This window comes from Chlamydotis macqueenii, chromosome 5 (genome assembly GCF_036417535.1).
Source record: "Chlamydotis macqueenii isolate bChlMac1 chromosome 5, bChlMac1.mat, whole genome shotgun sequence".
Classification (NCBI taxonomy): Eukaryota; Metazoa; Chordata; class Aves; order Otidiformes; family Otididae; genus Chlamydotis; species Chlamydotis macqueenii.
The window spans coordinates 70819470-70835333 of NC_141560.1; the positions used below are offsets into that span (position 1 = coordinate 70819470).

Consider the following 15864-nt stretch of genomic DNA (forward strand, 5'->3'; position numbering starts at 1 on the left):
GATTGAGAAAGGAGGAAGAAAAAAAAAAAAAAGCAAACTGGAGGCTGTGCGTGTGGGAAGGAACGTAGCAGCTGCTGGAAGTGCTGCTGCTTGGGGAGACGAGATGCTGCAGATCGCCTGGTCCCTTCGGAGCGGGACGTTGGGCTCGCGGCTCCTTGGGAGCCGTGAGCGGGGAGGTTCGGCTTCGTTCCTGGTGTCCTGCCTGACTGCCAAACCTCTTCTCTCTGCTTTGATGCTCTGCTTTGGGAAGTAGTAGTGGCTGATAGACAACTGCGTACTCCAATGCTTAGCTGGATATGGGTCTGATAACCTAAAAAAAGTGGGGTCTGGACACTCTCTGGTCTCCAAGTCTCCAAGAGTGAGTCTTTCTGAAAACAAGGTTGTGTACATGCTGTTCGGCTAATGGATATTTCCTTTGTTTCCCCCAGAATAAAATTAATCAACCTGGCAATTACATAGGACACAGAAACACAGATCAATGAGGTCGTACTTTGCCACGTAACTGATATTTAGCTCTGTGACTCTTTATTTAACGCTTCGGAAGCGTTGTCTGCTGTCAATGATAATGTCAGTGGGTTTTGTACGAGTTCATTTATGTCAAGGTGCCTTTGCACAAGCAGTGTGATCAACAGCTCGTACAGGGAAAGGAAGGTAAAAGGGAATTTGTTCTATTTTTAATGTGTAGAGAAGCCGGTAATAGATCCTTGCAGGAGCTGGCTTTTCTTTTGATCTTTATGGGAAAATATTCATGTGCCAGTGACTTGTATGAAACATTATCAGATCATCCCCTTCTGAGTTTTTGTTTGCCCTTTGTGTTATTTCTTTTTTGACTGTTGCTAGTACAGAAATATAGCTTTATCTGAAATTATTATCAGTATTACTCTTCAGACAATAACGTACTCTTGATTCCTGAGGGAAACTGAGGGAGATAATAGAATTTTAACAAGTCTGTCTTAATGCATTTTTAATGTCCAGAAGTCAACTTTAATACAAAAATAAATGAAGTGTCTTGCCAAGACATTTGATTTGGAGAAAAAGTGCTTGGCCGTTCAGGAGCTTCCTGTAAGTTGTTTGATTTCTGTTATTTTTCTTGCCGATCGTCCCGCACGCCCAGCAGGCTGGCGTGGCCTGTTATCTCCACCTGCTTCATGCAGTGTCGATCAGACATCCTGCAAATTAAAACTCTTGATGTTTACATGAGCCTTCTTATCGCTCCGCCGGTACTGCGGCTGCAAGTGTTTGATTGCTTGGATTGAGTGCAAATGCCACGGTTAAAATATATATTAGGTCTCTGAGCTATTTTGGATCAAAACACATAGCTGTAACCAAGGTTTATAGATTAGCATGCAAAAAAAAAAAAGATTGTGACAAGCCCTAGGGGAAATTAACTGTAAAAAAAAAAAAAAAATTAAAAAAAATCTAGCTTCACTATTTTAAAAATAAAATCTGCTGATTTTATAACAAAGTTAACTTAAAAATAATCACAAGTCAGGGGCATGAATCCATACTAAATTCTGTTGAACCTGTGTAGAAGAAAACTGCTAAACTGATCATGTTGTGGAGGTTTGTTTTATGGTGGTGACCCCCTCTGTGGATTTTCACACACGCAATCCAAATATTGCAGAGCGGTTTTATGCCTTGGAACCGCAAAGCAATACAGAATATTTCCATCCCGCTTTCCCTAGATCTCCAATCCTTTTGGTTATTTACATGTGAGGTTTGGAAATGAAGCCTAGTTACTTTTATTCCTTTGAAAATTATGAAACAGTGTCCGCTCTAAATAACTTCGCAATGGTGGAAGTCTCATTCCATAATATTAAAATCACTGTCTATATTAGAATATACTGTAATTATCAAAAATGCAGCTATAAGGCTGACTAACAGCCCATTAGTAACATCACCGTGGATTTAGGTCATGCTTTTCAAAAATAGCAGCCTAACTTTACAGTAGAAATTTATATAAGTAGTCTGCCGTTCACCGCTCGTTAGCGATGGAAATGGAGACTCCTCTGAACGCGGTGGAAGCCGGCTAGCTGCTGAGAGATCTGAACACCGGCGTGAAATATCACAGCACCTGCTTTTTGGTAATGATGGTGGCATCACAAGTGTCCCATTTCCAGGCTCGGCAGAGTCACCGGTGTCCTGCTCTTTCTCTTCAGCGTCGGCTCGGTTTTGACGGCGTGTTTGATACCGAAGGCTTTGAAAATTCCATATTTCTCGGCTTTTTGAGAGGGCCGTGGGTTCTTTTGCGTCTCTGAGATTAAACAGTGCTCGGTAACGTTCACTTTGCGCTTAAGCTGTTTTCAGGTAGGGATGTCGTGGGAAATGGCCGAGGAGATGGGCTGCCCTGCTTTTTGGCCCGCCCTGGCAGTGTGAATTATTCGAGGTCTGTAATCACCAAATGAGAAGTCGCTGATTTCTGTTTACACATGTTCACCCTGGATGACTGCGCTGGTTTTCAGCCTTTGTAGTTCAAGCTTCCTTATCGCTGAATTAAACTGTACGAAAGGCATAACCATGAAATGCAGCAGACCAAATCTGAGCTGCTGGTTTATGACAGATCAACTGCATTTGTAATTATTACGCAGAGAGAAACGCTCTTCAGATGCAGCCTTCAGCAGAGAGGAAGAATGTTCAGAGCCAGGCTGTCGGCTTGTTTCCCATCTTCCAGCAGTTCTTAGCTTTCAGTGAATAAAAACATTTGATAATTTGTGATTAATGTCCTTTTGAGAGCTGAATCTCCTTAATAGTCGCTGTCCTCTCCAGCATTAATAACTTCTTATACACAGTGCTGCCACTCTTCCCTCCAGTAGTACCTTGGTGTTTGTGTTATTTTCCCTGTGAACTTTAGGCTGGTGCATGCTTTTATTTGCAGATTTAAATGGAAGAAGAGTACAGTTTTGCACAGGTAAGGCACTGACATGCAGAAAATCAAAGTTTGAAGATCCCAGCATCTGCTGAACTACCAGGCACACAACCTTGTGTTTAAGAAGTGGGTTGTTTTGTGTTGGTCGGTTGGGTTTTCTTTTTCCTAGACTTTGCAATGTGAGCCCAGGAATGGGGCCTTTGAGTATTATCTTCATTTAAGAACTGTCATTACTTCTAAGTAGTTTGTGGCTCTGCTAATCAGCGAGCCAAGACATGTGCCTAATGAAGTCTATTCCTACGTGGAGTGGAGCCAGGATTCTTCCTCAACCCTACGCATGCTGTGTGGCACTCCAGAGCTCAGGCAGCATTCAGGGCAGCGCGGGGTCTGCTAGATGTTTAGGTCAGAGCTGATATGCAACCGTTTACATCCTGGTTTGTGTTTTGTTTCCCTCAGGGAATGGTGCTATCTGCTGAGTACATCAAGAAGAAACTAGAGCAAGAAATGGTGCTTTCTCAAGCTTTTGGACGAGACTTAGTGAGTATTAGTTTTTTTTTTGTCCTTGCAGGCTTTACAGAAGATGAGATTTCCCTATAACACTGGTTTTAGGGAAACCTCCATGACCCTGAATCTATTGTACTTGTTTCTCAAATCTTCGTCAATTCCTATCCCTCTGGATTGCCAGGCAGGCAACTAGTTACTCATTTCCCAAGACTTTTTGATTTTGAAACCACCAGTACTGCAGAGCTCCTGATTTTTATTTTATCCCTCAGGCAAAGCTAAGGCAGGAAGTCCCATTTGGTGGCAATGCAGGACAGGGAACATTAAAACCAAATCAACAGGAACTAAAATCCCATCTCTATGGAGATTCTCTTTGGAGACAGCAATGGGATGCCATGCTGGCTGGCTGCACGTGCACATTTCTTGGGATGGAGAGTTGTCGGAGAACCCAAGAGGGATGTTAGGAAGCAGCTTACCTTAGTTTATGTGTCGGTAATAGTGGAGTCTACGGCTCCGTTGGGAAGCAAACTTCTGAGCTGCCTGATTCCCTGCTGTCAGGCAGCTGTCCTCTTCTCGTGCCCAAAGAGCGCCTTGGCCTGAGCAGTGCCCGTGGGGAAATTAGCAGTAGCTCCTGGGAGAAACGGAAGAGGGATCAAAGCCTCAGTGTTTCTAGCTGGGCCTGACCCACAGGGATGGGGAGCGCTTGGTTAGGATGAGATGGAGCAACTGGCTTGTGTGTAGAAAACAAAGTACTGTGAAGCTGAGCTCTGAAGAATATCTGAAAAAGTGGTATGGCCAGAATATAAATGCCCTCCTAGGTCCTGCCAAGGGTTCATCTAGCTCAGTGTGTTGTTTCTGACAGGAGCCAGCAGCAGATGTTCAGGGCAAAAGCGTGACAAGTGAGGTGTGTGAAGTCTTAATTCTCCCCCAGCATTCACCTCACTGACTGTAAAAGGCACGATGGTGGCTCACAGGTGGTCTTGAGAAGGAAAATGGCACAAAGATCTTTTATTCTTCTGGTCTGGTCCTAAATTCTATATATATTTTCTCATCTGACGCAGAAGTCCAAGTATAGCCACCACGGTGGTGACCTGAGGCCGTGGAGAGTTGGATGCTGGATTCTCTCTCCCTGTATTAGAGCCTACACGGCACTGGCAGAGCTCTGCAGAAAAACAAGCCTGAAACTTTTCAAGCGTTGTTTAGCAAGCTTCTAGGTTCTAAGCCATGCCTAGCACTCCTGTTTTTCAGCCGGGACAAGTGGTGGAATTAATGAGAGCAAGTCACTTCTAGAAGCAAGGAGACCTTAGATGTGCAAGCATGGACTGGGATTTTATCAGAAGGCTGTCAGGTTTGAGGAGGAGCAAAAGGCTCATAGCAAATCCTAAACTCAAACAGCTTTTTCTTCCTACCTTTCTTCTTTTAGGAAAGACACAGTAGGTCAAACACTGGAGGTGTAGAATACCAGAAGAGAGAATTCTAGCATCCCTTCAGAACAAGCAACGTTGCAGGGCAGGAGTGTGCTGAGACTGCCACTGGGACTTAAACTAAGCAGTGTAAATCAGAACTCTGCGTCCGTTTCAAAATCTAACGTACCCTCACTGGTTCCCGTTGGTGGAGGAGCTGCTCAGCTGGAGCCTGGGGTGCTCATGTGTAGGAAAGACTAACAGCGGGGCAAAGGAACAGATTTGGGGGATTGTGGACTTCCCTTTCAGTCCGACCTCAATTTCTTGTTTTGTTTTGTTTTTTTTTTTTTGTTTGTTTTGTTTTCAGGGGAGAGGAACAAAACACTATGGCCTGATTGTGGTTGGTCATTCCCTAGGGGCTGGCACAGCTGCTATCCTGTCCTTCCTCTTGCGCCCGCAGTACCCGTCGCTGAAGTGCTTTGCCTATTCTCCCCCGGGTGGGCTGCTGAGGTAGGTGTTGGGGCAGGAGGACTGGTGAGAGAAAGGGGAGGTGTATAGCTGTAGCTGGAACAGACCCTGTTCTGAGGAGCAGTAAAAGATAAGTCTTTGCCCCGAGAAGCATGCAGAAAAATGGAGAGAGGCAGTTTTTAGGAGCTGAGGGCTGTTGGCAGCCTTTGCTCTGTGTTTGGAGTGAAGGTTGTGATGGCAGGTGGCCACTCTCCCAGATATTCTGGCTTGTGACTTAGTTGTCTGTGGCTATAGCTCAGATTTCACCCTGACTGGTGGAAAATGGCAGTTGAGTGGACAGAGTGCGATTTGCTTATTCTCTGCACAGTCCCAGTGTGTCCTCTCCCCGTCTGCTGTGATTGGATGTAGAGTAAGGGAGATATTTGACCAAATGTAGACATCTGTATCGGTGGATCTGGTTGTCTGGACTCCTTTTGCAGCTGCCAAAGAAACTGGCGCTTGTGGGGTGTGATTTCTGTCATTCTAAAGTGGGTGGCTAAAATAGGGCAGAGGGTTTGTGCTTCCTGGGTGCCAGTTTCTCTCCCCTGGCCATAGGGGGAATCGAGCGTAGCTGCGTGAGAGATCTCTGAGGAGAGGTATGGCCAGTTTCTCCCACTGTAAACTGGAACACACCTGCTGGTCGTGTTATTTACACGGTAGCCAAAGGAAAACATCACGCTTGATTGCTATGAAGTGAGAGAAGGTCTTTCTAGTCTGACAGACACCGTGGGGCCACTGGGAAGCAGCTATGGACTGTCAGAAGCTTCTAGTGATAGTTACCGCATCGTGTTCCAGGAGCAGGCAAGGGTTTTAAACCATCCTGCTAATGAATCTGGACATTAACATGCCTTGTTAAATAGTAATCCCTGATCTTCTGCAGCTATGGATTGATTGCTCTGCAGAACGTTCTGTGAGAGTTTTGTAGCTTTCTGCTCGGAGCTTCCACTCCTGAGATCCTGTGATAGCTTGGGCCATGCTGTACTGTGTCACCTTGACTGTTTCAGTTCAAGGAGGTGCCTCTGCCACACTTCTGTTGCGCTGTACATCATGCCCAGGATCATCTCTAGACTGGCGGTGTGTCTGTGGTGACTGACTCAGAAGATGATCTCTAGGAAGTTAGCTGATTGCAGAACCAGTTTATAGAGTGGAAGCCTTGATTCCCTCTTGTCTTAGTGCTCAGATTGCTGCAGAAGGTGGCCATCTTGGTTCTACACTGTCTTTTTAGTCTCAGGAGCATGGAATATCTTCTCCTTCTTCCTTTCTGCTGTCCTGACCATTCCTAAACTATAGGAAAACTGAGGCATTGAGTTAGAGTACTTCCTTTTCCAAGTGTATTCAGAGCCATATGCAGGTAAGGACAAAGACCATACATTACAGAACAACATTACTTGGGGCATGGGATGTGAATGTCAGGCTTTTCTTCAGCGGGTATAAGTCCCAAAAGCCTTGAGCAGCTTGGGTTGTGGCTGTTATGACCACCCTAGGTTCACTGTTCGGTAACCTCTCTGACACCAGTGGCAGACTGGGAATGAAGTGCAGTTTGTTGCTAGTGAAACAGTGTTTGCTTCTTCTTGGTCCTGTTTCTCTTCCAGTGAGGATGCCATGGAGTATTCAAAAGAGTTTGTGACTGCAGTCGTGCTTGGCAAAGATCTAGTGCCCAGGCAAGTCCAGAAGTGTCGGAATTTCTTGATGAGTATCTCCTGTTCTCTACCAAAGTCGCCCATTCCCTCTCAGAAACACCTGGATCGTGCCTGTCTCTAGTTCCCTCACGTACCTGTCCTTGTACACGTCTTACTCGTCTTTCTAGTTGCCTATATTGCTGCATCTTTCACCTGGACACCTGTATTGGTGTTTCAAGCACCTTTTAATATCCCTCCCCGTCTCCCAGCTGCCTGTATGAAAGAGAAGGGTGAATATCCCATCTCTGTAATTACTGTGGGATCTGACATGTCAATGCCATCTTCCTCGTCGCCTGTGTTATCTCACTTCTTTACGCTCTGCCCTGAACTAGACGTGCTGTCACCTCCTTTTGTGCTGTTTGTCCCTGAATTCCTGTTCCATATCATCTCACGTCACTGAACCAGCTCCCTCATTTCTTGTGTCTCGGCATTTCTCACCTCTCATCATCTCCTGGAGATGTGTTCTGCTGAGCAGGGCATTGGACTAGGAGCTAGACAACCTGAGTTTTACTTTTGCTTCTGCCCTGTTGTGTGACCTCAGATAAATGGTGACATTTCTGTCTGTGCAACACGAGGCATGTAGAATTCAGTGGAGCGAAAATACTAAACGGTATTAAATGTGCCGTTTGGTAACCTGTGTGATAGGATCTCGTCTGTCCTGTAATCTGTTTAGTGGTGTCGTATAGCTCCGTGCCACCTTTCTAATTTATCTGTTCTGTGTCATCCTACACTTGTTTCTGTCATTGCATCATCTCCCTCCTTATCTGTTCGTTGACCTCTCTCATATCTGTGTTCGCTGATCTGATTCTGCTATTACATTTCATCGTTCCAATGGTTTCCTGCGCCCTCTTAACCCTGGTTACCGGTCCTGGGTGATGCCCCGACTCACGTCTGAAATGATCTGCCTTACGGCGTTGTTGCATTCTTGTAGTCTTTTGTAGCTTAGTTTCTTGTTCTTCTGTGCTGTGTGTCCCTGCTGTCCCGCTCCCTGCCCAGCTGCTGTAAATGCATTTTCCTCTTTTTCCAGAATCGGTCTGTCGCAGCTGGAGGGATTTCGCCGGCAGCTTCTGGATGTTCTTCAAAGGAGTAACAAACCGAAGGTAAGAGTGAAGGTTAACAGATACCTGAAGGTGAGTTTCTGATGGTAGGCTTTTGGTGTCACATAGCAACACGGCAGACTTCTGCCCTCCAGCTCCACTGGGAATACTGTTTAGGTAACCAGAGGAGAGATGGCAAGAGCTGGAAGGGAGCTAGAGAGGCCAGGGCAAAGGGCTGCGCTCCTTTTGCAGGCTCTGTGATGTTCTGGCTCACGTGCTCTAAGTTCACCATCGCAGGTTTAAAACAACTGAGTAGGAAGTTTTCTCATCTGAACCTGTTTTGAAGTCTGTTGTGACCGTAAATTTTCTTGGCCGGTTAGAAATGGTAACGGGATGGAAGTCATACGACAGTTGTCCGCTTGTAGACACCGCTGTGTGCTGTCTGGGTGATGCTGTTCTGGGATAAGCGGTCTGTTAATGCTTTGGAGGTAGGAAATGTGGAAAGTTGTTCCTCCTCAGGCTTCTTTACCGTTACACTAAGGCAGAAAATACATAAGACATGAAGATTTTTAGGGGTAAAATATAGAAATTACCTGTAGAAGGAAAAAACTGAGCTTACATTTGTTTTCCTTGTTAGCATTCTATGGGTGGTTTGGCTTATGTGTTTTTGGGTGAGTTTTTTGCCTCTTAGGATTTCTTTTAGGCCTAAGCAGAATTCTTGTCTGTTTATGTTGTATAGTCTTTTGCTTATTTTTGTACATTAAAAATTGAAATGCCATCTACTGTGTTTATCCTGGAAGATATTACGGTACCGGTTGATGGACAGCCTGATGCTTGCTCTAGATCCTTAACTCTGCAAAATCCCCCAGCAAGAAAAGGATGAGATGTTGCCACTTCTAAGGTTAAAATTGGAAGAAGCAGCTTTTCCAGGCAGGGTTATTGCTATCTCTGGGTCTATTATCAAAGCAATCAGGGCATAAGACCATTTTTTTTTTCTCTGTTCTGGTATTAGGTATTCAGTTTAAACCTACCAGTGGTGTCCTGTGAGGTGACTCTGCTTTTCTTTGCTGTTTTTCTCTTCTCAATACTCTCCCTCCTTTCTCTTGTATCGATCAGTGGCGAATCATCGTGGGTGCTACCAAGTGCATACCCAAGTCAGAGCTCCCTGAAGAGTCGGAAGAAAATTCGGTAACGAGCAACCGCCTCTGGACCCATCCCAGCGACCTGACCATCGCCCTGTCGGCCAGCACGCCGCTCTACCCGCCTGGCCGCATCATCCACGTGGTGCACAATCACCCTGCAGAGCAGTGCTGGTGAGTCTGCGCGCGGCTGCGAAGCCAGCCCGTGGGTGAGGGTGAAAACTTTATTTTGGAAAAGGCTCCCCAGGACAGGAGCCCATCTATGAAGCAGGTGATGTTTTTTTCCCCTGCTATCTGGTTGTGACAGTGATTGTGTGTGTGCTGTCAGAATAAAAAGGTGGTCATGTCACTGGCTAGTGCAGAATTTTGGAGCAACGACAATAGCATGCGTACTTTAATATCTTCTCCCTCTGTTTTTCCTCCTGTTACTTTTTCTGTCTCCACAACCTGCTGTTTTTCTTTTCCGTGCCCAAATATCGGCCTGCTCTTTCATCCCCTGCTCTGTTTTCCCCTCTGTTTGGGTCCCAACTCCTCTTCCAGTTGCTGTGAGCAAGAGGATCCCACTTACTTTGCGATCTGGGGCGACAATAAGGCGTTTAATGAAGTGATCATCTCCCCGGCGATGTTGCACGAACACCTCCCGTACGTGGTCATGGAAGGGCTCAACAAGGTAATGCAGAGAATTAGGATGGGTTTGGGGAGGCGTTCTGTGCAATAACACGGGCTCCGGCTTGGAATGCCTGAGACGCCCAGGTTTGTGCGGGAAAGGCTTGGCATAACGATGCTGATGAGGTGAGCGCTAAATACAAAATGGACAAGGGGCATGGTGGTTTGTATGAGCTGATGAAGCTTCTTGGTGCCTACCAAAGCTCGCTGTGCTCCTTGGACAGCTAGGAAGGTACCCTTGGTGGGGTCCAGTTTTATGAATTCTTCTTGCAAGAGCACTTAGGTGCCCTAATAAAAACCAGTGCCTTGTCACAGGCCTTTGTGCATGCAGAAGAGGTAGTCGTTGCCCAGGAGAGCTGGCTGTTTAAATACACAAGGCCGTTCACTTTGTAGGGGAGGAGGAAAGAAGATTGTGCTCTGGGCCCGTCAGACACAGGCCATTAGTGCTGAATGTAGTGAGGTCTGGAAGTGGAATGTTGATCTCCTTCCAATACCTAAAGGGGGCTGCAGGAAAGATGGGGAGAAACTCTTCAGCAGGGCCTCTTGTGACAGAACGAGGGGTAATGGGTTCAAAATAGAGGGAGATAGATTTAGATTAGCTATTAGGAAGAAATTTTTTACGCTGTGGGTGGTAGAACACTGTCCCAGGTTGCCCAGAGAGGTGGTGGATGTCCCATCCCTGGAAACATTCCAGGCCAGGTTGGGCGGGGCTCTGAGCAACCTCATCTGGTTGGAGATGTCCCTGCTGCTTGCAGGGGGCTTGGATTGGATGGGCTTTAAAGGTCCCTTCCCACCCAAACCATTCTGTGATTCTAGGATTCTATGATCTCCATCCCAATACTCGGAATCCCATACTACATCGTCTTTCCAAATTTAACGCCATCATAATGTGAACCTGCAGCCCAGGTGAAATCCAAACTGCGACAGGAGTCCTCCGTGCTGCGGCTGCAGCTCCTTTGTCACTCTGAGGGTTGGCTGAGCTCATGTGTTAGGGTTGTAGAATGGGTCTCTGTCACTGACCTGCAGTTCCTAGCCATGCAGCTCTGCTGTGGAGAGACCTTGCCCTGTGCTTGTGGAAGGCACTGGTAAGAAACAGGGCAGTGTGAAAGTCTTGAGGTGAGAACTGCAAAGCTGCCATCTCCAGTGAAACACTTCCTGTTCCTCTGCTTGCCTTGACTAGGTCTTGGAGAATTACAACAAGGGGAAAACAGCTTTACTTTCTGCAGCCAAAGTGATGGTGAGTCCTACAGAAGTGGATCTCACCCCAGAGCTGATCTTCCAGAGTCAGCCCTTGCCCAGTGGACCCTCAGTGCAGATCGGAACTGGAGCCGTAACAGTGGACAGAAGGAACAGCAGTACTAAGTAAAGATATATTTTAAATTTCTTTGAAGGGTTGTTGGCTCTAGGTGTGGGTCCTCTTTCTCTTAGGGCATTGTGATCAGTGTTTGTGGGAAGGAGAGATCCAAGGGCTGCCTTTGTGGGATTTCACTTAGCTGTCTTTTGTCGTGTTGGGGAAAAAACCTTTGTGTTGCTCAAGAATTTGTGAGTGCAGCACGGTCAGGAGAACCTAGAAGCTGAGGGTATGGAAGAAACTTCCTTTTCTCCTTATCCAGATAAATGGGGTTTTCCTTGAAACTGTACAGGCAAAACTTGCAGTTTTGCAGCCAAATTTCTGTGTTCCTGTGTGATTTATGTGCCCAAAGATAGCCTTCTATGGTCATTCTCAAAAGCTGAGAAGCAGTGAAAGACACAAGCTTACCAGAACACTTAAAGCCACTCTGTGATGTGACCTGTGTCATATTATAAACAGGACAATCTGGAAACATGGATACAGGGTGAGGGAAGAGCAGCTGGTGTCCTGTTTCTGAAGGACAAGAGCAGGAAACTCAGTCCAGTGGAAAGCAGACGAGGGGAGAAGGCACGTTCTAAGTGCTGAGGGGCTTTTTGAAAGCTGGGCCATTGCTGGGCGCTGACATCAGTAGTCTGGCAAAGGCTGAAAGGTGGAGGAACATCGACAAAGTACACAAAGGAGTGGTTTGGGGAAGAGCTCCTTCTCTGTGGTGTGTGTAAACAACTTTCCTCCAGGAGCAAACGGCAGAGACTCCTGGCAGATTTTCAGATAACGTTTGAGGCACTGCAGGGCCACAGTCTTGCAAGAAGCACAGGAAATAAATATAAAAGTGGGAGCAAAGACTTACTTCAAAGTTGGAACGTGTGACTTCCATCACAGGATTGCATTTTCTAGGGGAAATTTGCAGGCAAAACGGGGAGGATGATGAGAGAAGGAAATTGGTTTGTAGTCACAGGTAGCAAGTGGGATTTGTGAGTGGAAATGCAAGACAGCACCGTGGGTAGGAGAGGATTATTGCTTTGCAAGGGAGGCACTTCCGTGGAGATACCAGGTAGAGAGACCCGGCAAGAAGCTGGGTGTGTGGGAAGAGGCAGGGTGAGATGGTCTGTGCTGAGTGATGGGCAGCTGAGTATCTTTGAGGTAACGTGAGTGAGATTTAAATTTAGAAGAAAGATAAGACAGCAAATAATATGAAAATGTTAAGGTTCTTGTCTCAGACAGTGAAGGAGAGCTTAGAAACAGCTGCAGCTGTGATAAAACAGCAGGAACAGGGATCGGCCCCCGTTTGTGAAGGCTGCGGTAAGACTGAGAAGATGCACTAGTCAAGCGAGCAGGGAGCGGAGCGGTGGTTTCTGTGCCACAGCCGGAGCAGACCTGAGGAGCTGCTTCCCTCTGAGGTGAGGGGGAATCCTGTGATACGAAAGGGCAAGGAAGGAGGGAGAAGGCAGAGAGGCTCAGGGGAGGTGCTAGAGCAGAAGCAGTTGTACGTCGACCGTGTTTAATTCAAGGTTGGAGCCAGGTTACCGTGTCAGACTCCCTCTTTTGGTGTTCCTGAAACCCGTCCTCAGATCACTGTTACTCTCTTGAAGTCACAAAGGGATTAAATATTGACCTAACTTATAAGCCTTTCCCTATATATCACGTCCTTTTGGTAGGTGCAGCAGTCCTCTCCCAAGCTCAGGCTCTTTTCCTGAATATTTCCTTAAATTCTAATCCCAGGCTTTGTGTGTGCCTGGGGTGGGGAGCTCCTTCCCTGTGTCTTTGACACGGTGTCTTCCTGGAGGAGCGTTCCTGATCCTCAAGTCTTAGTGTGACTGGAGTCTTTCTAAAGATCTTTACCTGTCTGAAGAGGACTAAATTGCTTTTTTACCTATTTTCAAGTCTGCTCCCTGAAATGACGGCTGAATTGTTCTCGGGCAGTGCTCTGAGCCTCTGGGCATTGGTGGCAGTACGGTAGGGATTGCCAGCGTGGAGAAGGAGGGGGAGATACAAGACTGGAGTGGGTCTAGAGTGTAAGAAGAAAGAGAAAACACTAGGTTAACTGTAGGCTAGTCCTTTAACCTCTCTAATTCAGAGGTGCCGGTTGGGAGAGGGATTTGTTGGTGTGTGTGGAGTCTGCACTGTGGTTTTGGGGTTTCAGAAGTGCTGCAGGTTTCACTGGGACCAGAACCATGGTCCTAAGTGAACCTGGTGTGTGAGAGGGAAGACATTTAGCCAGGAGAAAAGGGAGAAGGGCACGAACCTGAGTGTGCAGACGGAAGAAACTGTACCCAGTGTTTTCAGCTGGGAGGACGGAGAGATAAGAGGTTTCTTGCGGTTGTGGATGGCTCTGGTTAGAGCAACGTGTGCCCTCAGTGTGTGTGAGGAACCCAGGACGTGGTTTCTCTGCTGTTCCTCAGCAGCTTGCGGTTCCGTGGAGTGCTGCAGCCTCACGTTGTCCGTTTCTCGTTGCAGGAGCAAGTCCCATTCTGAAATCAGCTTGGAGGGGTTTTATGAGACAAAGCCACTTTCTCCTGTGCAGAAAGACCCCGTGGAGCTGCTGCTCCTGGATACAAAGGAACGTCTGTCCGTGGAGCTGCAGGACCGCCGTGCCCCTCTTGCGACCATGGAGAGCCTCTCGGACAATGAATCCATCTACAGCTTTGATTCAAGGCGCTCCTCTGGTTTTCGGAGCATCCGGGGCTCCCCCAGCCTCCATGCTGTCATGGAGAAGGATGAGACGCACTGCTTTTATATAGACCCCGTTATCCCTGAGGAAAATCCCTCCCTCAGCTCGCGGACAGAGCTGCTGGCTGCTGATAGCCTCTCCAAGCACTCCCAGGAGACTCAGCCCCCCGACAACGCGCTCAACAGCGGTGGCACTACCCCTCAGCGACGCTGCAGCGAGGAGGGGGCCAGCAGCGAGGGGGAGCGCGTTTCCTTAGCCCCTCGTGAGGAGCTGACCCTCCAAAACGGACGGCTCACTGATGTTCCCAGTCCCCAAGTGCTGGAGTTTGCTGAGTTCATAGACAGCCTCTTTAATTTGGATAGCAAAAGCAGCTCCTTCCAGGACATCTACTGCATGATGGTGTCAGACAGCTCCAGTGACTTTGCAGAGATGCCCAAATCTGTCAGCGATCAGGAGATCCTCTTGAGGGCACAATACGAACCCAACCTAGTCCCAAAGCCCCCGAGGTTGTTTGCAGGCTCAACAGATCCTTCGTCGGGCATCTCCGTCTCGCCCTCTTTCCCCCTTAGTTCATCTGGAGAACTCATGGACATCACTCCCACAGGCGTGAGCAGCCAGGAGTGCCTGGCCACCGATAAAATCCGGACTTCCACCCCCTCTGGGCCTGTAACCAGCCCTGCCAAGCAGGACGACCTTATGATTTCGGCCCTCTAGTGCAGGGTAAAGGGGTGCGGCTCTGCGAGCTGATCCCGTAGGCAGAGTGCTGGGATAATACTTGGAGGAGGTGGTCACCGGGCAGCTTGGATTGGAGACGACAGCTGGAAACGTTCCTTCTGGGGTGACACGGTGGTGGCACGCTGGTGTCTGGAGGATGGATTGTGCTGGAGTCCCGCAGCTGGGAGAGGAGGCGCTGCCTCACGGGCCTGCTGCGCTAAGAGGGGGTCTGAGTCGCTAAAGGTCGATGCACGTTCCCTACCTCAGCCTGTCTTGTTTCGATTAAGAGGCGGATTCCTTGCCCCAGGGCACCTGCTGAGTTTGGGAGTGAGTTACCCTGCTTCAGGGAATCTTCTGGGGTGAAGGGGGTGGATTCTCTGAAGCTCCAGGATTGGATAGACAGAAGGACGGGGGCCAGGCCACATCACCCCCTTGGTACCATGTCGGTGGTTTTGGAAATGAGCGGATTGAGGCTTTGGGCCTTGTTGCACTACCAGGTCGGGTCTGGCCCAAGACCCAATCCGTCACACTTCCATGGGGATTGCTTTCATAGGACGCTCCACTGTTCTAAAAGCCATTGGGGCTGTATTCTCCCCAAATGCAGTCTCCCCTCCCCTGGCCAGGCGCAGAAAGAACGGGGCTGGCACTGTGTTTTCTCTCCCCTGAGTACTTCTGCGGTCAGTGACCACCCGCCTGCTTCTGAGAGGGAAGGACGCTGTTCCGAAGAGCCAAAGCCCTCTGCCACGTCCCTCCTTTGCCAGAAAGAGTTCTCCTGGATGTCACCGTCACCGCGTCTCAGTTCCCCGGACCACTCTGAGCCGGCGACGTTCCTGCAGGACTGACAGGATTCTCATCTCACAGCTGCACGGATGGATCAACTTAACAAATTTAACGGGCTTCTCAGCACCCAGTGTTACTTGCCAGGCCCCTGCGGAGCCTGGGAGCCTCTCCTGGGCTCCGCTGGGTCCTCTCAGCACCCATAGGCAGTCATCGCAGATCAGTGCCAGCCTCCGTCACCGGGAGTTCAGGGAAAAGATGAATTTTTACTGAGTATTGAAATCTCTCGTATGTTTACAGAGCTGCTAAGCTTTTTGGAAGGTATTTATTAAGCAAACAGGGAGGCTTTCCCTACGCAAAAAGCACGTCCGTTCTCTTCTCCCTGTGCTTTTCCCTCTGGGAACGGAGGGGAGAGAGGACGGGCAGGTATGATTGCGAGTCCCCTGCTTTTAAAGTGGGTTGGAGCGTGGGGGAAGCTGCCTGCATCCCTCCTCCACCTCTCTGTTGCACACCACCGCGTTGCAAAACTAGCTGAGCGCTGCTGTGCGGAGCCTCT

At 48.2% G+C, this 15864-nt stretch overlaps 1 protein-coding gene across 3 annotated transcripts in view; it reads left to right on the forward strand.

The window, feature by feature from the left end:
• Positions 1-15864, forward strand: part of DAGLA (diacylglycerol lipase alpha) — a 61511-nt gene extending 45647 nt beyond the window's left edge. For all 3 annotated transcript variants that reach the window (XM_086749719.1, XM_086749721.1, XM_086749722.1), the window contains 8 exons: positions 3323-3403; positions 5138-5280; positions 6870-6938; positions 7984-8056; positions 9110-9306; positions 9673-9802; positions 10979-11160; positions 13604-15864. In XM_086749719.1, the coding sequence (XP_086605845.1) occupies positions 3323-3403; positions 5138-5280; positions 6870-6938; positions 7984-8056; positions 9110-9306; positions 9673-9802; positions 10979-11160; positions 13604-14531 (1803 nt within the window). In that variant the 3' untranslated portion in view covers positions 14532-15864. The remainder of the gene's footprint in view (positions 1-3322; positions 3404-5137; positions 5281-6869; positions 6939-7983; positions 8057-9109; positions 9307-9672; positions 9803-10978; positions 11161-13603) is intronic.